The following is a 26,030-nucleotide window of genomic DNA, read 5'->3' as shown; positions in this document are numbered from 1 at the left end:
CGGAACAACTTTCTAGAATTCTAAAACAATATTTTCAGAACAAAATTTCAAAATGTGATCTGAAATAAAATTTCTGGAACGTATAAAATGTGTCTTGGAATAAATTTTTCGGAATGAAATTTCGAAAAAAATCTTTCTGAAACTCAAAATGCTTTTTGGAATGAGTTTTCTAAAATATTCATATGTGAAATATGTTCGAGAAAAAATTTCTCAAAGCAAAACTTTTTGAAATATTTTTTTTTCTGCATTTTTTCTTTTCTTCTTCTTGTGGTGGTGGTGGAAATAGTAACAGTGCTGGTGTGATGTGGTATAATAATGAAGAATTTTTTGAATCTTTTCCTAATATTATAAGGGTGCAGTTAGTAAGTTAGTAATTGTAGAGTGCAGGAAGCAATAACCGTATTTGTATGTCTATTTAGATGATAAAAAGAGGCTTTCTTCCTGCACCTCCAAGTATTTTTACAATTGGTGGAGGAATGAGTATTGGACTCAACATGTTCATGGCTGATTCAAGATGGTAATGGTATAGCACTTGTAAACACTTGTAGAAAAGTTAAACTAATATAAGCTAAATCAACTGGTTCTAATAAAAGTAAATAAAAATCAACTGGTTCTAATGCCTTCTAATATGCACACTATAGTTTTTCTTTTTTACAGAAAATAAAAAATTGGAATTGGTTAATAACGAAGACCATGGGTAGCTAGAAGTTGAAATTGTTCAAATAACATATCAAGAAGAGCCTCTGAAAATAAATGGTGTCACTGCATGGGATCCTGTGGGTTAAATTTTTAAACACTGACAAATTTAAAACAAATACCCTTAAGTACCTCTAAAAGTGAAAATAAAAATAAAAATAAACTTATATAGCATTAAAAATCAAATTTTGAATGAACTGAAAGAATAACTATCGCAAATTCGTGTATATCTAAATTAATTTTAATTTATGAAACAATTAACTTTGTTTTCTTTTGTTTTAAAAGCGTTTATGGGGAAATTTCTCCAAACTAAACTTTAATGATTTTAAATAATTATTGGCAAAAACAATTATGATAATGAAACATGGTTGCTGGTAAAAAAAAATACTAACAATACTCCTTTTAGACTTTTTTATAAAACCTAAATAACGAGGTTAGAGAAATTAATTTAATAAGAAACATTACTTTTCTTCAAAATTTATACTTAAAAAGTATATTTAACATTATGGTTATATTCCTTTTCAAATATTTTATTAGCTTTAATTTTTTAGTTTGTCTCATTGTGAATATATTTATTCTTTAATTACTATTATGCGAATAGTCAATATAAGATTCTCAATGTTTTTTATTGAAGACAAATCCAAACTACACTTACTTTGGTTCTGATAAACAGAACCGGAAGATTCTCAATGTTTTTTCTGATTGAAACAACTAGAAAAGAAGATTGGTGATCAAAATATAAAACTTTTTCTACATCATTACAATTCAACATCATGTTTCACAATCATTTCGAGATATCAACACATTGTTTCATAATAGGTATTAAATTACCTCTATTTTCAAGCGTTTTCAGGCACGCATTTAACCTTAGAAAATGATTGAAAAGGAAAGAATAGGTGCTCAGCTACTATAATTCAACACTCATCACACTCATTTGTAAAGCCTGTAAAAAGCTAGAGAGTATATATATACAAATTACAGAAGGGAGTGAACGCAAAACAAATCAAATTCAAAAGTGGGATGCTCTATTCTTCTTCCTATCATTTTGATGTTGTATTAGACAGTGAACAAGTTGGCGTCGAATATTATCATCGCCAAAACTCTGTTAAAACATCTTCTCTAGCCCCTTTCGCTATGGTCTCTTAACAACGAAAAAAAAAAAACTGGACCAAGTTAACATCTAAACATCATATACAGGCAAACGCTCAGCAATAGAGTCACGGCAAATCGGGCACTTCTTACACTTCTCTGAGCAAGTGCTGCAATACATGCAAATCAAGCATAAGGCCATAACTATTTTGACCAAGAAAATAGTACAAAAATAAAATATGATGCATTAAGTGGCCTTATTGATCATCACATATTTGATCTCACCTGCAAAGGACGCGATGCCTACATGGGAGCAATACAACATTAATCTCTCCCTCAAAACAAATCCTGCACAACACTTTCTCCTGTTGCACACAACATAAAATTGGTCAAATGAAATTTCAATTGATCTAACCATGCCAGTGATGACAGCAATCGGAAACTTCCTTTTAACCAGTTGAATGGGCTAGGACTCATTGATAATTTTTGTCACCAAATCAAAACAATATGCGACTAACACAACCACGTAATTGCTGCTTCACTTTTATGACATAGCAGTGACAGTATATTGGATTATTACATGCACAGGCTATTTATAGTTCCACTGCAGATGTTGTTAATCAATGTCTGTTAGTCTATTGAATACAGGGGAGCTATGAATAGCCTGTAAACATAATAATCCAATAGACTAACAGACATTGATTAACACATCAGAAGTCAGAACAGAACAGGGTCCATGCATAAATGCATCATATAAGGAACTTTGGAAAATACACAGGATAGACACATCACTAACTATATTACTCATTTAAGGTTAGCCGATTTACATTTTGAAGTCTTTCATACTCCTGTTGGCTGAATTTTGTAATTTCAGTCTGTTCTCCAAGAGCTGCCTGGAGTCTCCAAACCTGTCATTCGAAAACTATAAGCATCCTATTGAAGGAAATCAGAGTTACAGACTTATTGAGAATTTGTATGCCTAATATTGAGCAACGAACATAACATAAGGAAGTAAGACCTAAGCAGATTATTTTAATCATACTACACAAGGTCATATTCATCTATACACGTGGTGTAGACCTGAACATACTTCACTATAAATTTATATCTATATTATAAGAATTGTCATCACCTCCTCAGCGAGTTCCTTTTTCGGCATTTTCTTAACAATCTCAGGAGGATAACCACAGAACGTATTATACCTGTTTCAGTACGAAGCCAAATGTACAAAGATCATTAGAAACAACTACGAGATTAACGTATAGCAAAAAAATGGAAATAGCTTAACGTATCTTAATTCACGAGAGAAGAGGTAAAAAGGATGTCTTCATATAGTACTTGTGTTGTAAACAAGCTCAAATGTCAAACAGAAAAAGAATAAGAAAAAACAGGAACCTACTATTTTGGTACTTAAAGATAAAACATCAGCTCAATTTGATTATCTTATGTTAAGAGAATCACTTGAGAACTTAATTGATTCATTTCTTAAAATTTGGTTTTTACATTAGAATTCCATGCACCCTGAAAATGAAGGACAGAACTCAAAAAATAGAATAACAACTCTGTCCATTAAAAGAATACTTCAATGGAAATTGAGAAAATGGGTAAGTGCGTCTCTTTGAAGGACCAAAATCGCACCTTTCTGAAATTAAACATTCACAAGCAAGGCACATGAATTATCAAGAGACATTGCAGTGATTATGTATGAGACAACACATAACATTCTTTGATGGTATGGTACACACCAAGGTTTGTAATAAAATGAATGATGCTTACCCAGATGCTCCCTCATGGTATATTCGTGCTTGTTCTTCCCGACTCCCTTCATCAATTGACCACCAACCCAACAATCTGATTGCATCAATTTTCAGAATTTAGATGCAGTGCCAGTACAATACACGCAAATGGTAATTCAACAAGATCACAACTTCCCTTTTAAAAAACTAACCCCAAATTAGATGTATTACCTCCGATAAAAATAGAGGTAAAAATAATGATAAGTATTCAGATTACTCCCTTGAGGTTTGTGCACTGAATTAACCAGAGCATCTTTATGAAATATTTGACCCCAATTTATATTAGATTTGCATCTAATTGTGGTAAAAATAATAATAGATGAAAGGCATACATTCAACTGTGACCAACCGATAAGAACATCTAGTTTACCAAATTCCACATAAAATGTCCCAAATTAAGAAGTGTAGAACAATCTGTTGCTTCTATTGGTTCAGTGCATGCCATATTTTATCTACTAATTAGAGTATTTTTACTCTATCTTATGTATTTTTTACTGTTTCTACCACGTCCAGCGGCAGTGTAGCTTTATCCTTTTATTGTTATAACAGATGGTTTAAAGTGGTTCTTATCTGGTGACAGTCGTACTTAACAACTAATTTTATGGTATCACTTTGCACACCCCTAGACTCAAGGTGCTTAAAGAATCACTCTATCTTTGAATTTCGTATTCTTAACATGTAACTAAGCTTTTTTTATCCAAATTTAACTGAAAATAGCTCATAAATAGAACGTGGTAATCAAGGATTTATTTGATTTGAGAAAACGCAGGGGAAAGGGATTTTATATCACATGTCCCACTCATACGTTGATTGTTAAGATTAGTTATAAATCGGAAAGAGCCAGAATTAAAGCTCAGGGGAACAGAATGACAAAAATGAAGTCAGACCAAACAACAGATTTTAATCTAAAGTTTCCCTAACAAGCAATAAAAGAAAATCAATTACCTGGAACCATGATGCAAGAACCCCAAGCAATCATGAACTCTTGAAGAAAATCTAAAATAAATTCCTGCAGCAGCTCCACTTCGTAGGAGAAGCACAAGTTTCTCCGCTAATTTAGATGCAGATAAAAGTACTCCAGCTCCTTGAAGTACAAAAAGCGGAGAGAAAATAACTGGAAGTGGTATATTTACAGCAGAAGCAGGTGTTCCCTGAAATGAAAAACATCTCAGATCTCCAAAAACAATATTCCTAAGGCTGACCAAGCACACAATTCTGTGTCATATACCTCTAGATGCATACAGAGAAGAACCTGGAATACAATAATTGGTACTTTCATGAAATGCCCCCCTATGTCTTGTAGGCTACAGATTCTCCCCTGTGGTCGATTTTCATCTGTAGAAACTACTAAACCACTGTTCCAGTCAAGATATCTAATAGTAGTTGAAGATGAACTACTGGCTTCTCTTGAATTTCTATGAATTACAGGATTGGACCACTTTGTACATACAAGGAAAGAAAAGCATTCGGCGATACTGCAAAATAATAGATCATAAAACCTTAAAAACTTTCACAGCAGCATTCCAACAAACACAAGCTTAATTATCAAAATGCATGTTAGCACTAAAGACAAAAGAAACTTACGCAAAGTTAATAAAAAGGTCCCACCAGCCGAGAGCACCTACATCACCTGTATTAGACAAGAAAAATGAAGCCATATTATTTATTTGTATAACTAAAGTCCATATTGCAAGGGAAAGTATTGAAGAAGAATATAACAAAACATACTGTACACTATACGGCAGAATAAGACAAATTCCAAAAGAATAATGACAGAATTTATAAAGAATAAATGAAAGGGGGCTGGTACATACTAACATTTAGGGGGGAAATAGTTACCGCTCAGTTTTAGGAGTGTGAAGACTGTAGCAGCAATGAAGAACACCATAGAAATTGCAACCCAGAAGTGCTGCCAAAACAATAACAAAAGCGTAACAAGGCTTTAGCAATTTCAAGTTATAAAATACTTTAATGATAAAAGAGATAGTTAAAGATCATACTTGAAGAGACATAACAAACATTACAAGATTTCAACTTGACTGGAGCATAAATTGCAATCACAAGATTTCCTAATTTTAGTATTCTTTAACTATTTGGTGCATGTTCCAATTAGAGTAATCCAATGAATTTTTGTGGCATGACAAAGATATCCACACATGTAAACTAATGCAAAACATAACCCTTTCTGTTAAACAATTTAGAGTGCTAAAAAGTAGGATACCTGCAACAATTTATAACACTCAACTACAATTAAGAAGTTTTTTCAAAAAGGCAATAGCAGTTTCTCCACAGCACAATAAAATCAAATATTAATAGGGAAGAGCGTGGATACAGGGTTAATTGGTGATGGAATTGATGCTAAATTCACCACAATTTAACTCTTCAAAAGATAATTTGGAAACCCGCAACTTTCACACATTGTTTCCTGAATCCTTTCCTTATGCATTTTTACTGTGGCATGTATACTTAAATAAATCAGAAATACTTTTTCACTTTCCCCCACATAATTTATGACATAGACAGTTACAAAACTGTTGTTGAAGACTTGAGCAGCATTAAGTAGGAACCTCAAAGGCCTGAGCACCATTAAGTAGGAGAGTTTGTGTTTCCTATTTTTTGAAAAAAAAATCTGTTTTTTTATTAAAAAAATTGCTTAGCAAGAGTAGTTGTTGAAAATTCTTTTTACAAAAAATATAACTCCTTTCAGTTATCTATTTCTCGTATTCTTCTTCCCCCGCTCAAACACAACTTAAAGTTCCTTTGATTTGTATATTTTAATTAGTTAGTTATATTAGAGAACCCAACAAAGCACATGAAAAATATACTGATATTTTGGTCATTCAGAAGAAGAAAACACTGCAGCTTATGCCTATTTTTTCAACAAAAAAATTGATATAAATCCTTACAGGAAGAGTTTCCCATATTGCCTCGTCACTCAAGTTTTCTTCATCCCCTGGCATCAGAGCCTTACACATCCTGCACATAAAATACAGCATAGTTGGTTACAAATGACAGATAAATAATTGATGAATATGAGATCCTAAAATGAACGAATCATGCTGAAGGGGTGCACATTAATCTCTCCAGAACAAAGCATACCACATCATAGCAAACACAAATGTGCACATTAATGATTAAGATTTAAAAATTCCAAAGAAGTAAAATATGATAAAGAAATTCACTTAAGTAACTGGTCTACCAGATGTAAAAAATTCAGAAAAGTATTCATGTGACCATTGATTACTCTAACATTAGAGAACAACCCAAAAATAAACTATGGTCTATTGGAGCTATTCAAAAGAAGTTACCTGAAATTGTCAATGAGAATAATGATTTCAAATGTTAGTAAGGGAAGAAACACTATCTTTAGATCAACTGCTGCATAGCCGAGATCTGTGTAAGAACAAATACGTTAGTATAATTGGAGATTTTGCATCAAGGTCACCACAGAAATTTAAGTCCTCTATTGCAACAAAATTCTTTCATTTACAGATGGCAAAATGCCCACGTTCTTATGGTTAGAACTTGTGAAATCCAAGCTAACCATATGAACAAATTGTAATTGAAATAAATATTTATTGAATATATGAAAATTATTGGAAATTCTAGGTATGCAACAATGAAAGCATACCATATATGCTCTCAAGATATATACAAAGGAGCAATTCAAACGCAATAAGCAACGGCGTAGCAACGACGGCATGACATGGTGCCCACTGTCACAATATAAAAATTCAGTATCGTATTTAGTCATGTCAACATTGTCATGGAAAAAAAAAAAGTATAATAGTTAGTTAGACAAGAAAAGGAAAACAAGGAGCACCTTAGTTTGAGTTTATATCCTTGATAGCAAAAGAATAATACTCATATTCATGGTTTCGAAGTCAAATGGCTCAAAACTGAAAATAGAAACTGGCTTAAATTTCAGTTAAGAATGACGATGGCATACATTTCGATTACGTGGAGCAGATGGTGCAGGTAATGAAAACCTTCCTCGAGCCACAACACCATGGAACATCCAAAGAGGTAAAAATACTACCCTGTATGTATATTAAAGGTGAATCAGTCATCAACAGTGACCATCTTCTCAGAACCTTATATACACCACATCTTTCCACACATCATTACGATCATAAAATTTCCATATTGATAAACTTGCCAGCACACCATGGCATACATTTCAGGACACCTTAACCATTTTTTTTATTTATTTATAATTTTGACAAAATATTATGAGTTTTAATGGATTTGCACCAAATCAACAACATAATATGTCCTTACACTGCATTTAATAATTTTAGTATTACAAAACAATCATTTTAATTGAATACCATAATAACTTCTAGATACTATTAATTTTTTGAAGCACAACATAACCTGATTATATGAAGCCACTTTACAGTTCACCACCTATGGAGTCTTTCTAACCTCTCAACCTAAAGGTGGGCACCACTTTCATATGTTAGGCACTCATTTTCGTAGCTTACTAACTAACACGCAGGCATCATCCCAACTCCAATTGAACCAGAAGCTTGCACACTCCCTGATTATCTTGGTCTACCAATTGTTATTTCACAATACTGAAGAGTACTTATTTTCATTCTAGGTCATTACTTTAGTTCACAATCATCTTCACCCCAATCTCCAATTTCCATTCTACCGGCTCAAACACATCCTACACCAAAATAGAGATAGAGAAAGGGAACAAACTAACACTGCCAATAACCCCCAAGCACCACCTCTCAGGTAGCAATTATACCATTACAAAAATGGGTTCTACAGCGTCTTATCCTAAGCATAACTCTTGCAAACAAATTCAATAGTTAAAAGATCTGGAAAAAAAAAAAAAAACTTAAAATTGCAGAACTTCCTCCCATGTGAAAAATCACCAACATTATCACTCTGTACTCTGCACGTGTTTCCAGGAATAGAAACACGTCTTTTTCAAAAATCAGTTAATAGTAATAGTACTACCACCCTATATTCTTAACAAAAAATTCAACCACGCAAAATTTAGGTCAATCATCAGAAGGCAGAACCACAATCCAGTAATAATTATCAGAAAACAAAGCAGACAAGGCATTTCATGAGGTCCCAAACCCAAATCTCCAAAGGAATAATAATAATCATCATAACAGTAATCATAACAACAACAACAATGATAATACCAGTAATCATAATAATAGTAATAATACCAATAATAAGAATAATATAATAATAAAAAAAAGTAGGCAAATCAAAATTGAAGCAAGGATTGAGAGGGTAGAAGAGAATTAAGGAGTGAGGGGAGAAAAACTAACCACCAAGAACAAGAGAGATCGTGATCAAGCTTGAGAACGAGGAAGAGAGTGAAGCACAACAGGAAGGTGTGCGCGGCCAGGGCCTGTGCTGAGTTCAACACCCTGCGCCAGCTCATCTTCCCAACCTCCTTCCCTTTCTTGATCGATTGATAACTTAGAACAAACACCTCACAGAAACCAAATCTCAATCCCAAAACCACAAAAAAACAAATAACCCTCACAGAATTTATGCAAGCACTTGGTGACACAACAACCCAACAAGAAACGAAAAAGCCCTAGCTTTGTTCGTCGATGAAAGGAATTTTGTGAGTGAGGCACAGTCAGTAGTGGGCTGAATTTCTAAGTTGGAAGATGAAAAAGAAAAACCAAACCTTTCTTTGGGTCAGGATTACAAGGGTGTCATCTCAAAGAGGAAAGCAAACCTTCATCTTCATTTCAACATAATTAATTCATTATAACAATTTTTCTTATGTCTGCACAAATTATATACTTTATATAATATATATTTTTTTATGCTAACTTTAATTTCATTTTTTGTTTTCACATATCAACTACATAGAAAAAAATGTTGTTTTTAGTTTTAGAGCATTTAACAGTAATGTTAGGATAACATTTACCTAATTTAAATAAATTTCAAAATAAAAACGTTCATTAATATTATATGATGACTAAATAGAATTAATGGATATAAAGCCAAATCCACTCTTTGTCACTATGTTCTTTTCATTTCGCCGCTTCCTTTCCTCCATTCATGTTTCCTGATATTTTTAGACTCTTCACCAGATTTTTTTACATTATAACCTTTCCTGTATTTTTTTTCAATTATGTTAGATAAAATATAAGAGATATTTTCTATAATGAAAGTTAAAATATGATGGGAATGTGAAGTAATAGATGATCTGAATCCGCAAGCACGTGCTAAGCAAAGTATATTATTATAATAAATGCTTAGGTTTAGGGTTTGTTGACCTTATATTTTTAATAATTACCAAATAAAAGACATAAAAGACATAAGCGCTCCTACAGTATCCATCAGAAGCATGATCACATATGATATCTGATAGAGTGGTTGGAGATGCAAAATAAGAGACCAAATGAGACAAAAAATCCATGATATCAACAATGTCACAATTTCATGACCCACACAACCTTCCCTTCTGATGTTCATCTTTCTTGTCTTTTTTTTCTTAATTAATCCATTAAAAATCATTATTGAGATACTTCTAAGATCACTGTCATAAAAAACAATAGAAATAGGGAATTTTTCCATGATTGATGAGGAATGAATAGAAATTTGTTCACCCTGTTTCAAATGGTTTCAGTTTTTAATTTTGTATGTTGTGTGTTATTTTTATTTTAAAAAATATATTTTTCAACTCTTTTTGTAGAAAGGTATTTTATTTTATTATTCTTTTGGGGCTTCTAAGTTTTGTTGTAGTTACTTTACACATAACATATTATTATTATTTTATATTGTGGGAATGGCGAATAAAGATGCCCTCTAACTAACATGAATGGAAATAGGAATTTCCTTTTGGTGAGGGAGTGACCCTTCATTTGTTGTAAGGGATTTGAGTGAATTTGTAATGATAGATTCAAGGGAAGGAGGATCTTTAAATATGAAAATGATCATTCTTTGTTATTTTTTTATAATAATTAATTAATTCTATTAATTTTTGTATTTTAAAAAATATTGTCCAGATTTTAATTTAAATTAATTTAAATTAATTAAATTTTATTTTCTATTAATTTTATCATATGATGTAATCTTACATCTATTAAAATATTTTTTTATTTATCATATATATTAAATAATTCCCAAATTTTAATAATTTTTTTTCAAATTTCTTTCATTTTTACATTTTCATCCTCAAACATACAATCCAACAATTCCCTCAAATCATCTGAGCAAATCCATTTAAAGTAATATGTAAATCGGTTGTCATAAATACTTAAGAATGTACTCATCCTAAGGCTTAAAATAGGGAAAAGAATGTGAAATAACATTAGATATAATCATTTATTCTCATAAATATCTTGTAATTTTCTTTTATTATAGTAATTTATATTTCAAAATTTGGTTTAAAATATGTTTTAGAAAATATTTATTTTTGTATTACTTTTTTTTTTAATCATAAGATGTTTTTTTCTTACAAAAATTGATGAAATAGGCAACACAAGAATACTTTTATAATGGTAAAGGGAAAAAAAAGTAAGGAAGTGCAAGACAAAAGTATAGGCATTAATAATTGTTAAATTGGGAATGAACTTTTGATTGAAGGTGTAATATTAACTAAAAAAATATTAGTTGAATTATTTAAGAAAGCTTTGTTCAGATAGAGTCATTAAAATTCTATTATTAGTAAGTGAGCACGCACACACACGTATATATATATATATATATATATATATATATATATATATATATATATTAAATTTAATACTATCTTCTACAAAAAGTAAACCATCATTAATTTTAAATATCCAACGATTGATATATTATAAAACAATTATTAAAGTATAACATATTTTTGACCATTTTTTTTGTTAAAAGTAACAGATTCTATATAGATAAAAGAAAAAGGAGAAAGAACAACAGTAAAGAGAGGAGACAGAAAAAATAGTGAAAGAAAAATGAAAAAGACATTTAGAGAAAAAAAAAAGGAGAGAACAGGAAATTGTCAGAGAAAACGAAAAAGGAAAAAACGAGAGTAAAAAGTAAATAAGAGAAGACATCTAATAAAATAATTAAAGTCTTACTATTTTTAAGAAAGAGTTTGAAATTACATAATGTCAAATAATTAAAATATATAAATTGAAAAGTATTTTAAAGTTTAAAAGTTTTATATGCAAACAATGCCACAGTTTTAATTTTCTAAAAATATAAATTAATTCATCAAATGGTAGTCAAACCTAGACACTTACTACTTTTATATTCGTAATACATAATACGCGGACTCCCTATTACCTAATAAAAATTAACATTCATCTATTTTAATAAATGACATGCATCTTTTTAATAAAATGATATTTATTTAACTTCTTGTATAAAAATTAATTTTTATTCTACTTATAAGAAAAGCTCTTTACTTTTTATATTTTAAAACCTAACTTTTAATTTTTATAATTTTTATTTAACTTTTTGTAGTAAAATTTAAAGAACAGAGTGTGGATATTATTATTAAAATCGAGAGTGATTATAATTTATTAAAAATATGTTTATTTTGAAATCAAACAAGACGCCAGTATGATGCAATAAAATAACAATCGGGGAGGATTTAGTCCCTCAAGGGGAAACTAAACTGATTCTATATTAACAACTATATTTGACAGTTGATGAGTGGCGAAAACTTATTGGTTTAGAACAATAAACAACAACCTAAATGATTGTTGCGCTTAATCATGTAATGAGGGAGATCAAGATTTATTATTGTTGATGAAAATTAAGAAATCGCAATCACTACCCTGTCCCTTTGCACAACCAAGAATAGTGACAAGTGACTAATGATTTGAGTCTGGATATGGATAAGAAGCACTTCAATGGAATATGACAAATAAGTATCCACCACGTCTTACCCCAATGGCATATTAAGTACGAAAACATATTATTATGCCACAATGAAGAGACATACCTGCTCAAAAGCTTTTATCTCCAGCCACATTTTCTTTCGCTATTTTTTCTTCCAAAATGAATATCTTCACAACAAAAAAGCAGATATTTATATTAATATCTTGTTCAGCTGTTATACCCTTTCATTGTTTGCTTTCAAAATCAGTATAATATCTCGACAACAAGTGGCAGATTTTTTTGGGCCGGAGAAGAGATATTCTTGTTTCAAATTGGAACTGTAAGAGCTGCCCTCACCTTATTTCTGACAATTTTTTGCGTTAATTATCCAGTCTTACAATGACCTGTTTCTTTTCTCAAACGGTGAAATTTGTGACATCAGTAAACATATTTTAATAAGATCAAAATAGCTTTTAAATATATTATCCATAGGCTCTCGGGAAGCAAGTCCAAATGGTCTTCTAAAATTTTGAAAAATAACATTAAAGCAAACTAAGATTAGAATACACATTTCTCCTTAACCCCCCTATAGCTCGTATATAAATTTACAAAACACCCTGGCACTACTCTGTTTTTTACCTAACCCATTGAACACATCATGTACACAGCAAGAAGCTCTTCAAAATTCACAACATGCATGGGTACTAACCACTTTTTTCGATTTACAAGAATTGCTTCAGCCAATTACAGTTTTCGGCGTCCTTCTCCAAATTTTCTGTTAACTTCCTTACTTCTTGCAATGCTTGCATTTTGTCCATGGTCACCAGTGGCAAATCAACAAATGTTTCGAGAAATTGCCGTGCCCTTGCAGTCCCTTGAGACACGTCATCGGATTCAAAAACTCTCTTACGTTTAGAACCCACCTGCAAATTATAATCGCAAATTTTTAATAATTCATTTCAATGCCGTAGATTCGCTGTTGCCAATACCATGGCTATTATTTCTGTTTTTTTTTTTTTTCAAATTCAGACAAGTGAAGAAAACGTTTCCAACATGTCAAATAAAATACAACAGTAAGAAATTAAAAGTGGCTCTCAGCAAACAGGCACGCACGAGACAGTGAAATCCTCTGAAGCTCGAAGAGGAGAGGGTTAAAGTTAAGTGCATGTGCATGTGATATTTTCCCTCCATGGAATATTCACACGGAACCAGTTTTACATAGAAGATTCTCTCCTTGATGAATAAACTAGAGTATTACAAGAATAGTCATATATTAACCAAACATCATTTCACTTACTGATGTTTTCAAATTAGACCTGGGTACTTCAATCGCCAGAATTAAGGAAACACATAGGTTCCTCATAACATAAGCCAAATTTTTTTTAAGAGAAATCCTTATTTTCCAATTTGTTTATTCTGAGAAATGATGTTTTTTAATATCACATATCAATGAGAGAAACAAAAAATTGCAATTAGCAATACCTCCTGTGTAGTATCAGTTAGGGATGCTGCAGGGGGAGAAAAGTCTTCTAATTCTGCCGCCTTTTCTCTAGCTAGGGTAACAACACTTTCAGGGAAGTTAGCAAACTCCGCAACATGAATACCAAAACTCTGATCACATGCTCCGGGTTCAACCTAAAATGTAGAAAAGTGTGAAAAAAGAGTTGATGTAAATGCAGATTCCTATTTGACTACATTACTATAGTTTTCGAACATGATGGCCAGACTTGTTGAGAAGGACTGTTGTAAGCTCATTGCCAAAAAATGTAATCCAAAAATTGGTTAATAATCAACAATAACAAGAATCCTGGAAGATTTATGAGTGGATGATGCATTTACGACAGACTTCTGTAATCAACAGTAACAAGGCGTTTACTGGTAACAGGACACATAAGTATATGGCGAGTCATTCAATCTCTTCACACTACTTTTGAGAAAACTGGGTAGGTCTTTTTTTTCCTTTCCGGAAGTGCTAGGCTAACAAAAACATGACTCTGACCGGTTGTTGATTGATTGTTCTGATTTCAGAATAATGGTCAATTGTTTGTGCGAAGAAATGTATCACCGGAAAGGGATAAGAGGATTTTTTTTTTTTTCAATATAAACGTAAGTCTAATATTATAGTTTAATGTTCAAGCCAAATATAACTACCTTATTTCATTGTCTGCCCCCTTTAAAGCTTCTCATATCCTTAAATTTCTTAGCAATATCACCTTCTAGTAAACCAAGGTATAAATGAAACATCATGAAAGGATTGACGAAATCTAGAAAATCAAAACTTATTGAAGGGTACGGGTGACAATCTGCCAAAAATTTTGCTGGCATGTGATGCGGAGGTACAAAGTAAAAATTGTAGAATTCTTGAATTAACTTTCAATAGAGTAAAAACAGGTTAAGTTCATCACTTCTGGGGAGAAAAAAGTTCCAAATAGGCTTTCATAAAAGTGCTTTCCCCTAATGAGGAACATTAGTCATAAATGTTTGGAATGTATTTACCTTATATAGCATAGTTAGCTTTCGAGTTGATGAGTCAATATGCGCACTAACATGATAGTTTGCCACGCCAACAATTTGCTTCTGTGGATCGTTGCTTACATTTTCAAGGGCTAAAGCAGTCAGCTCGTGAAAGTGGGTGGCAAACAAAGTAGGTGCTTTGATAACTTCAACAATATGCTCACAAATGGCCCAAGCTAGACCTGCATATAATAAAAACATGTTTTAAGTTTAAATGTACTGAAAAGTGTAAGGGCTTTCGATTACCAACCTGGGTTAAACCAACTGTTTATTACACCAATGCACACCACTGAATAATCTTTTTGCAGAATGAAATTCTTATCAATCCAACCATTACGGTACAAGTAATCACAAATTTACCTTGCATGCTAAATTTAAGAAAATAGGATATCAATAAACTTGTACTGACAACTATTTTTGCTCGTTATATTTAACAAGCAATATTATCAATGTACGAATTGGTTTCAAATCCACATGAAATGTTGAGGAGAGGATACTTCATTTGATAGAAGCTTTAAATGCAACACTGTATTCTATGAAGACATTTTATAAAAAAAAATTACAAATTGGCATTTGTACAGTGCTTTTCCAGTAAAATAAAAAGAATGACCGAATCTAAAAAAACTGATTCTGATACCCCAAATTTTAAAAAGTCTATTTTTAGTTCAAATTTTAAAAATATAGTTTTATTCCGTAAACACTAAATTTGATAGACTAAAATGACTAATTAGAAATTGTTTTAAGTCCTTTAAATTTAGAATTTAGGACTAAAATCATATTTTCAAAAATTAAGGAATTAAGATGTTGTCCATAATTAATATCTTAGATCATCGCATTCATAAAGGGTGTAGTCCCTTAATATAGACGCAACTCTGAGAATCCTAGAGAAAACAAAGTTGCAATCTTGCTTATCAAGTATACTTTTTGGCCTAGTGAAGGTTGAGCTAACAAGTTGTATCAGAGTATCCTTGCCATCAGCTATAGCTATTAACTTAGTAGTAAACACTAGACAAGCACGTGAAATACAAAGACTCTAGCAGCAGAGAATTCCAAGGCCATAAAATTTCCAAAAATGGTTCAATTATATAAATTAATAAGTGACTGAAGACAGGAAAAAGCAATAGAACAAAATTTTAAGACATACGTTTTCACATTCAGAATTAAGATAGAAGATGAGATTTACTACTTTTTTAATTTTATGTTTTATCTCAGGTAGAAGAAGCCATTGTACCGGTCAGTAAGAGAGCACAACATGAGTAAGTTATTTGTTCAACATATATTTGAAAACAATTATTCAGATTTAAGATATTGCAACATGACACAAATAAGGAAGAGTAAGACAAACCAAATCCATCATAAGTTGATGTCCCACGCCCCAACTCATCAATGATTATCAAAGACTTTTCAGTTGCTCCTTTTAATATTGATGCAGTTTCAAGCATTTCTTGCATGAAGGTAGAAACACCACGTAGCTGGGGAGATTAAAAAAAAGAAATCAGAATTTGAATTAGGGAGACCACAATAGATTTACTGAGCATCAAACAGTAACTTAAAAATTGCAGTTTTAAATATAAGCCTAAAAAATAACAGAATGCCATTCTAGATGGGCACTGAAAAAATGGACTTTTTGCAGTTGGTAATACCCTTACAGACATACAATTTTACCATATTTAAGCAACTAAAAATCCCATTAATGATGTCATTTATTCTAACAGAAATAAAATTAAAGTAACATAAGAGCGAAAGAAGTTTAATTTCATGCATCCAAATAGTCTAAAAGCAACAAAAAAAACAATTATACAAGTAGTTTTTTTCTTATTATAAGCCTCAAACAGTTTCAGAGATAAGGGTGGGGATTTGCAACTAACAAGGGCAAATAATGCGCAATAGACTCACTTGGCAGTCACCAGCACCCACACGGGCAAAAATACAATCACGAACAGATATGCTGGCTTTGTCACAAGGAACAAATGAACCAACTTGTGCCATCAAAATATTCACACCCACCTATATAGAGAACAAACTCTGTTAACCGTGGGTAGCAAGAATGCTCATATCTGAATTACGAGGTATAAAATGTCTACAAAAACACCAGTGCAAAAGTAGAAGGTGGAGGTCAGCTCCGACAATAAAATTCACAAGCCAATTAAATAGTGATTAATTTTTCCACTAAAATGGTATAGAAGATACACACCTGCCGAATGAATGTTGATTTACCACCCATGTTAGGCCCCGTTATTATTTGAAACCAAGTTTTTTCTCTGACCTGGTTTGTTACAAAAAGAAAAATAAAAAGAATCAACTTATAAGTTCCTAATTTAAATCAACATTTGGTATAAAATTCCATGGATCTCGTTAACACTTACAAGCTTACAATCATTTGGTATAAAATTCACCCAATCTTGGGCTTCCACGCAAGGGTGTCTGCAGCCTTCTAAGATAATATCTCCTTCATCCTATTAAAATAAAAATGAAAACATTAAACATCATTCTGAAAAAGACAACTCCAACCAAAAGAAGGGATAAATAGAAAAGGGAGATAAATGCAAGATGAAAAGAATCTGGTTATTTTGAAAACAGCAAACTATGTACCGATGAAGTGATATCAGGCCTTGTGTAGGGCGTCGGGCAACTAGAAGCTAAATCAGCAAAGCTCAGTAATACATCCAATTCAGAGATTATTTCAGCTAAAGATTCAAACACCTGCAAAACAAAAATTTCTTCAATTTAGAGCAGAAGAAAAAGTAATCTTAAGACATAACAAGTGTGTTTGGATTAGCTTAAATTGTACTTAATACAGCTTGACTGAAAGCATGTTGAAGCAGTATCAGAAACACAAAACAAAACAATTTTTTTCTATGCATTAATTGAATCTAAACTTGCTTTACATATATACTCACCTCAGAAAAAGTTGTCGCTGTTTGAACTACCTTATCAACTAACTTCTTTTGACAATTTTTGTACTCCTCAAGAATTTGTTGATACTGATCCCCTAGTTTTTTGAGCTTCGTGTTGGTAAATTTCACTCCATCTTTACGGGTTTCCAGTACAATAAACTGGGTATTGAGCTTCTTCCTTATCTTTGGCTCTTCCTTCTTTGTGATTCTGAAAACGTGTCCAAATTGTGTGCCTTTGTCTAACTTTAATGCCTTATCTATAGGCAGATCAAGATCATCAGCAGTTTGTCTATGCAAGTTATGTATTTGGCTCTCTAGTAATTCTCGCTGTTCCTTTAGGTTAGCAAGTGTAGAGTCATAGCTTGGAGAAATCATGTATTCCCTGTTCTCCAGTTGGTCAAGGTCAACAGAAGCTTCTACAAGCCCAATGAATTTGTTCAGGTGCTCATCATCAGTCCATAAATGAAGAGGTTCCAAATACCTACTTCTCATCACTGAGGAAAATTGCCCATCATATATTTCCAAAGCACTTTTAATGAAAGGTAGTCGAATACTAGACTGCAACCAAAAGATGGTAGTGGAGTTAACAGCATGCTGTATCATTGGCCATGTAAACAGTTACATATAATCAGCAATATGGTTCTTTTATCAGCGATCAACAATATGGTTAGGTGGATGCAATTTCTATGTAGTTAAATGACAACAAAATTGATAAAAATAATAATAAACTTAACAAAAACTAAGAACCAAAAATATTGAGTCACAAAATAAGTACAAGTCCAATTGTAAGATATCCATACCGTAGGTAAAATTCCATACCTTATCAAAACCTAAATGTAAGTACAGACAAGACTCTACCTGGTAAAGTTTAACAATATGTTGCAGACCAGCTCGTCGCTTCTGCAGATTGTGCACCAGTCGCTCAATGTCTGATATTCTTTTCAGATGCTGCCTCAGATCTTGGCGAAGCACAGTGTCCTCTACAAATGCTTGTACTATGTCCAATCTAGAATTAATTTCTGCCACATCTACTAATGGCTGTTTAAGCCAGATGTGCAATAACCGTTTTCCCATTCCAGCAGTACAAGTCCTATTCATGAGACCAAACAAACTGAAATTTTTGTTTGCATCAGTTTTGCTTTCCAGGACATTAAGTGCTCTCATGGCTGCAGAATCTAACCTCATGTAGCTGTCAAGATTGTACCTACGAAGGGTATAGTTTTCATAATTGCTTTCATCTGCCAGTAACTCTGCATAAGATAGTAATGCCCCCAGAGCACCAGGTGCATATTCAAATCCAGACACAAAATCTCGAACTGGTTCGATAGGACCTTTAACAAGCCTACCAAGATCCTGCACCAGATCTCTGGCTTTAAATTCATATTTCTTTTTCTCAGTTAACATCACACCACATTTAGTCAACACATCACACAACATTCTGTATTCAGTAGATTTGACAGACTCAATGGGCAGAAGACACTCTTTGCAGCCGAGTGCAACCAATGCTGATTCCACATTTGTGAAGTGATTGTCAAGGAATTCAGCCATCCCAAGCACTCTCTTAGTTAGATCAACAAATCCTAACCCAATGGTGCAACCATTTTCACGGAAGTTAAGTGACAAAGCAACAATAACAGGAGAATCTTGCATTTCACTGTTAGCAAACAGAACATCTTCAAAACTACCAAGATTACCAGGCGTTCCAGTTTTGACCAGTCTCCAATTAGAACCACTACCTTCGTAGAGCTCAAGAGAATGATCTGTTCTATCCAAAAGGAGATCACGAGCAATTGTTTCAAACATGTTTCTGCTGACAGTAACACTGGAAAGAGCGTTTGATCCATTGCCCAGTTGTCGCATGGCAGTCGTAGTGTGGTAGTAGGTCTTTGCAATGAAAGTTGCATTGTCGCCATGGGCAGTATAATAGTCCTGAATAATTTTAAAAGGGCATTTAATCCAGTTATGATCATCATAATGCATAAAAAGGAGGAAATAAAGCTAAAGAAACTTGTTGATATAATATAAGAAAATTCAATTTAACAATAATACATTGTGAAAATTTATAATAAAAATTTTGAAGAAACTCTTCAAAAGATGAAAATAAGTTGCAGCAAGATGGTTTGTAAACCAGAACAATTGGATAATATTTTTTCTAGAAGTACTTTCAGGTTACTGAGCTTTAAGCATTTTATTTTACACAATCCACAAATAATACCTAACCAAGATATTTTTATGTTCTAGCACATATTAAAGAACAATTAACTGGACTATGTCAGTCTTAAATTTTGGGCCCTATTTCTATACAAAGTACTTCAGGATTACATTCTAATAAATATTGCTGAGATGAACAAAGTCATTTTATATAAAATTATTCCTCTTTAAGAAACCCATATAATATAAGACAAAATGTGAAAAGTAAAGAGATTGTCACATTTCAGAGATCATAAGCTACTTCTCAAGATATCTAGGGGGCATGCCTGTACGGAATTTGAACCACTTGACATCCATTGAACAGAGTAATTCAAAACTAAACATCGAAAAAGACCAATTTCATCTATAAACTTACCCTACGATCAAAAAGTCGTATAGCCCTTGGATCCTGTTACAGAAAAGAAAATAGTGAATAAAAGTAAAAAAGGAAAAGTAACCACACCAATTTACAAGGTGTCATAACCATTAAACCAGCATCAATTAAAGAGGCAAAAAATGGATTGCATGGATATGAACCCATATAACCTGTTTTAATAAAGAGGAAACCAACAAAGTAACCAAAAAAACATGTCAAGAAAATAGTGGTTTAAATCAACAAAATGTTAAATTTTCACTACTAAGCAATATGTAAGGAAAGCATTGACACCAGTATACAATTTCATGTATAGATGACTTGGTGTAGAGAATTATTACGATGGGTCTAAACATGTTACCACCAGATACTGCTCACTAAATTTAGAAAGTGTAAACAACAATAAGTATACAACTAAGTACTTGATCTTTAGCCTCTTTCTGAAGTGTATAAATCATGCGCTAAATTTGTAGTATCTTTAATGACGAAAACAAAAAAACAACAATTAATGACGCAAGTAATGCTAACAACAATCTCGCAACAGAACCAAGTCCGATTCCAATACGAAACAAGAAAGGAGAAATATTATAAGACTTACATCAGGTAGGGTTTTGAAAAATGATAGAAACCCTTGTGCTTGCTTAGAATCTAATAACAGCCATAAAAGAAAACAAGGAAAACCGTTAGCAAACTTCAAATAACCAACCATAACAAAACAAAGTACTAACACATAAATAATGTCAACATATTATCAATTTTCTCTTCTTTAAAATGATAATTACCTAATTTGAGCTCAGGGAGCTTATTGGTTAGATCGACATTTTCAGCCATTGCTGAAAGTAGGGTTTAGTTTCAGAGCAAAACTGTATTTGAACCTGTGCCTGAGATTTATGAAATGGTGGTACGAACTGTGAGAAGGCTTGCATTTGTTCATACATATGAGTGATATGGTGGGAGTGGGAGGTTTTCCACTTTCTGTGGTGTTGGTGGCGGGAAATACTCGCGGGCTTTTCAGAGGCCCGTCGCGGAAACGAAGTCCGTGACTTCAAACCTGGGTAACTGTAACTAAACCCGGTCCAAAATATCTCTATATTTGAGGTTTTTCACATTTTTCAATTTGTCATTTTTTTAGAAAATTTAGTATTTTTATTTAAAATAATTTTTTATTTTGATGAGTCTATTTCTTAATTGTCTATTTAAACTAATTCCAATGTTTTTCACCTCACTTCTGTTTTGAAATTAAGAAGTCAGGTATTATATAGAGTAAAGATGATAAAATGGTCAATTAATTCATCTTATTTGTTCTGCCTTCTCTCTGATCCACCTATATTCAAGACAGTCAGAGATGAATTTTTCTTTTAATTTTAAAAATATATATTATAAAAATACATTATGTAAATATTTTTGTCAATTTTTTAATTAATTAATTAATATTTTCAATAAATTACTAGCTTATATTTGAAATTAATTTATAAATGATCATAATTTAAATAACAATAATAAATTTTTTATACTTTTAAATAATACAATATAAAGATTGTATTTTTTTCATTATAATAAGTTTTAAAAAAATATTAACTTATCATCCATTATAACCCACCATATTAGCAAATTAAAAATATCAATTCATTTTGATATGGAGTATAAATCACATCAAATTTATTATAAAGAAAGGAGGATTTGGCATTTTTTATTCTTCATTCAAATATTAAAATTTATTTGCACATACAGACTTTAGTTTATTTTCTTTTAAAAGTATAAGAGATTTAATAATAAGTGACAATATTAAGGATTCTGGTTGAACTAAAATAATTATAATTTGCAATACTTATGTATCTTTTTAAGATATTTTGATTTCAATCATTTTGAAAATAATTATCTTTTCTATAATAAAAAGTTGTACAAAGAGTACGTTTAACACAGGATAAATGTCTTTACGTTTCCCATGTCTCCTTATTATTATTTTTTGTTTAATGTAGGTTTATTGATTTATAATTAGGATGACAGATAATTATTATTGTTTAAATTTGCACAAATATAAATTTATGCAATTAGATATGAGATCTTAATTTTAATTTTTATGTAATTATAATTTACTTCTTGTTAGTTCACATCAAATTGAATTATTTGATATAAATTTTTTAACAATATTAGGATATTTTATTGTAATTCTTTTATAAATAATAAAACAATACAATAAAATATTTAAAAACAAAATATAATTAATTATTATGTTGATGAATTTATAAATTAAAAGTTATTGATAATTTACATTCATAAAATACATAAGATAGTAATAGTAATACATATGAATGTAAAAACGTGAAATTTCCATGTCACAAAGTGACTTTAAACTGCTTAGTATTTAAAAACAACGTTCTTTTAATGGATTTACTCTTTTAATATTTGTTTTCTTCTTTTCTTGATTCTTGCATTCACATTTCCTCAAACACATAATGAGATAAACTTCTCCCATTATAGTCATTTTAATAAATCATTCACTTTGAAAGGTTTATGTGAATTATCTACCATAATATCTATTTGGTACGTACATTTTTTTTCCCAAATTTTATTTACTTTTCATGTGTTTTTATATTTTATAATTGTTCATATTTTTAGTCAATTCATCTCATCCTAATAATATGTTATTTTGTGAAAATGAAAATTAAACACAAATTTTTTATTAGTTAAATATTAAATAAAACAATAATCATAAATATTTTTACATAAAAAAATATAAATATGATCAAACATACATTTATAGCTACCATTAGTAGTAATACAAATTTATTGGTAGATTGTGTCTATCGATAAATTACTTACTAACAAAAATATATCGAGTTAAACTTTATTGATGGATACAAGTTTTATCTTATTTTTCCTTTATTATTTATCGTCTTTTATCTCCTTGTTGTCAACCAGCTACCATCTCCATTGCAGGTTATTTTTAACCTTTGGGATCTCATCCTCTTCCTATTTGTCATTCTCTCTTATTTTTATCTTCTTCTTCTTCTTCCACCTTCACTTTCACCACTGTCATCATTGTCATTGTACGTGCTCTATCTACGTATCATTGACAATCATCAATGTCACTGACACGCGTTACTTATATGTGTGTCACTCCTCTCCTCTTCCTCTCATTTTATTTTTCTCGACCATCGTCCAATATATAAAAAGATAAACTTCATCAAATTGGACAAAATAGTTACCAATAAAAATATTTGTTGGTAACTATGATTATCAATAAAAATATTTGTCAATAAATGAAAATTGTGATTTATTGACTAATAAATTTGATGGCTTTGACAAATTGCTGCCCAAAGTCTTTATTCATTCTTTTTACCAGTTATGTATTAATAGTTTCTTTTTTGGACAATTTTTATATATAAGTTGGCAATGACGGATCTTGGTTCTAAAATTTGGAGGGACTAAAATAATATATTTAAAATTCATATATCTTCCAAATAGTTTATACGAAACTCTTCTTTTACAACTATAATTCTTTGAATTTTAGAAAAGGTTTTCTCTAATTCAAAATTAAAATTCATATATCTCTCAAAGGGTTAATATGCAACTCTTATTTTATAACTATAATTATTTGAATTCTAGAGAAGGCTTTTCCTAATTCAAAAATTGAATTCTTAGTATTATCTTTTAAAGAATGTGAAGAATTAAAATTATGTGAAGTAAAATTCATCTTTCTCTACGAGTATATTCTCTTATCATTCCTAAACAATAATCTATTATTTTATTGTTCATCTATATACATATTTAAAATAAATAAAAAATAATTTATCAAAATTTAATACAAAATTGAGATATGTAATTGTTAAAAGAAAATTTTATGATAATTATATAAAAAAAATTATGAGATAAAAAAAAATACTATTTATTGAACTAATATTTCCTTATCAATAGACAAAAGAGAGTTACATTTTCTATTATAACATATGAGAAATCATAATACAAAAGATGAGTTTGTATCTGTCTAACTTTTTTTTTCATAAACAAAAAAACATACGAAAGTAGGAGATAAATACAATATATGATGAGATCATAATAAGAGAGAACATACAAAATATTTTAATAAATATGTTTATTCTTTATTGCTTAATTTTATATTTTATTATTTATTAACATTAAATATTATAATTTATAAAAGAAATAAAAATATATAATTTAATTTTCATAAATAAAATATATTGCATATAATTTAAAAAAAATAATTTTTTTGGGGGACATGGTCTGGATCAACTAAGATCTGCCTTAGTGAGTTCAGATATAAATAAAGTACAAATGAAAAAAATTAAACATCATATAGGAATGAATAAAGACCATAAACTTATTGTCTTAAAATTTTTGTTGAGAATAATATAAATTCCAAACGTTGAACTTATTTTTAATCGGTTTTTTGAAATATTCAATACATGTTTACTTGCTTAAAAAAGAAGACAGGGTTTGATTTTATCCTTTCCTTTCAATGATGCCTTGTACGAATTTGTTTTAGTTATGAAGAAATATTAAACATAAATATTATTTTAGTAAATTGTTAATTATATATGTTGGTGGTGAATCTTTATTTAAATTGTAACTAAGAATTAAGTAAATTGTGATATTTTTTTTTTGAAAGCATGACATTTAAGTGGAAAGTTCATGCATGTGACACAATTTGGAGAGAATTGAGAGTGGTACTTACGATATGGCATTTGAAGGTGAAAGATGATGTATATGTGGCAGTAAATAGTCCACGATGTTATATGTGTGATGCAGATGGAGGACAAAGTTTTGATAATTTGGGGTGATGATGACAATGATGGGTATAACTACACAGGACTCACGAATCATAAGGCGACAGTGTTTAAGATCTGCTTACATTAATTTGAATCCATGCATGTCTGAAAAAGGAATTGAGGTGTCTTCTTTTTAGCAGCTTTGGAGGCTAAAAAAAGTATCATTGCTTAAACATACACATACATATTCCACCAGATATATAGCCTTGTACTAACCTTTGTCTCAGTTAGCTCAGCACACACACAGCTACTATCCATAGCTCATTCATTCACATCATATATATATATATATAACTAAAGCAATGTCAAAGGTCAAAAAGAACAACAGTACATCCATTAAGAACCCTACTAGTTAGGGACACAAACATACCCTCAAGCATTACAGTGTGCATGATAGGAAGAAAAGGTTAGAATGGGAGAAGATTTCAAATAGAAATTACTGTATCATTTTTATATATATTTTATTTATCTATGTATATATATATTTTTTATTTCTTTTGGATCAATTACTTTTTACTGTCACTTTTTTTTTCATACATTTTCTACTTCTTATTTTTATTTCTATTTTTTTTTATATACCTACCAAGACCTACTTGTTAGACAAAAGGAAATGTCTGTACGCAATTGGGTAGGAAAAAAAGACGCTGCCGTTGTAAAAATTGAAAAACTATATGCCTAGTTTTGCTTTTTTAATCAGTAATAAATATTGAATAAATAAAAAGTGTTTGAAGTAATTTAATTTTTTTGCATATATATATATATATAATATATAATTACATATTTATTACTTTAAATTTGATATTACCCATATTTCTTTTACAAAAAATATTATTATCTAATTTGATAAATATTTTCTATATATATGAATTATAAAATA

The 26,030-nt window shown here is 30.8% G+C and overlaps 2 protein-coding genes across 4 annotated transcripts; both read right to left on the bottom strand.

The window, feature by feature from the left end:
* Nucleotides 1–1,604: 1,604 nt before the first annotated feature.
* On the bottom strand, nt 1,605–9,342 carry LOC114177192 (Transmembrane Fragile-X-F-associated protein). 2 transcript variants are annotated; one of them, XM_028062449.2, is made up of 14 exons: nt 8,882–9,342; nt 7,531–7,621; nt 7,213–7,297; nt 6,890–6,974; nt 6,488–6,557; nt 5,400–5,490; nt 5,166–5,211; nt 4,810–5,056; nt 4,527–4,732; nt 3,562–3,636; nt 2,918–2,987; nt 2,613–2,693; nt 2,071–2,150; nt 1,605–1,955 (listed from the first exon to the last, which is right to left on the bottom strand). In XM_028062449.2, exons 1-14 carry the CDS (start codon nt 8,995–8,997, stop codon nt 1,877–1,879), a joined length of 1,422 nt encoding a protein of 473 aa, XP_027918250.1. In that variant the 5' UTR covers nt 8,998–9,342; the 3' UTR covers nt 1,605–1,876. The 2 variants fall into 2 exon arrangements, with proteins under 2 accessions (XP_027918250.1, XP_027918251.1); XM_028062450.2 differs by having other exon boundaries at nt 5,421–5,490; nt 8,882–9,340.
* Nucleotides 9,343–12,244: 2,902 nt separating this feature from the next.
* MSH2 (MUTS homolog 2) lies at nt 12,245–21,423 on the bottom strand. Of its 2 annotated transcripts, XM_028062448.2 has the most exons (14): nt 21,146–21,423; nt 20,962–21,011; nt 20,367–20,399; nt 18,659–19,729; nt 17,804–18,358; nt 17,496–17,606; nt 17,270–17,359; nt 17,098–17,169; nt 16,800–16,910; nt 16,249–16,375; nt 14,886–15,085; nt 13,872–14,024; nt 13,099–13,312; nt 12,245–12,577 (listed from the first exon to the last, which is right to left on the bottom strand). In XM_028062448.2, the coding sequence occupies exons 1-13, from the start codon at nt 21,192–21,194 to the stop codon at nt 13,112–13,114; spliced, it is 2,823 nt and encodes a 940-aa protein (XP_027918249.2). In that variant the 5' UTR covers nt 21,195–21,423; the 3' UTR covers nt 12,245–12,577; nt 13,099–13,111. The 2 variants fall into 2 exon arrangements, with proteins under 2 accessions (XP_027918249.2, XP_027918248.2); XM_028062447.2 differs by lacking the exon at nt 12,245–12,577 and having other exon boundaries at nt 12,840–13,312.
* Nucleotides 21,424–26,030: the final 4,607 nt, after the last annotated feature.

The sequence above is a fragment of the Vigna unguiculata genome, chromosome 3 (genome assembly GCF_037176805.1).
Source record: "Vigna unguiculata cultivar grain cowpea cultivar isolate G323 ecotype 2 chromosome 3, ASM3717680v1, whole genome shotgun sequence".
NCBI classification, from domain to species: Eukaryota; Viridiplantae; Streptophyta; class Magnoliopsida; order Fabales; family Fabaceae; genus Vigna; species Vigna unguiculata.
This window is presented reverse-complemented; position numbering and strand designations above follow the sequence as displayed.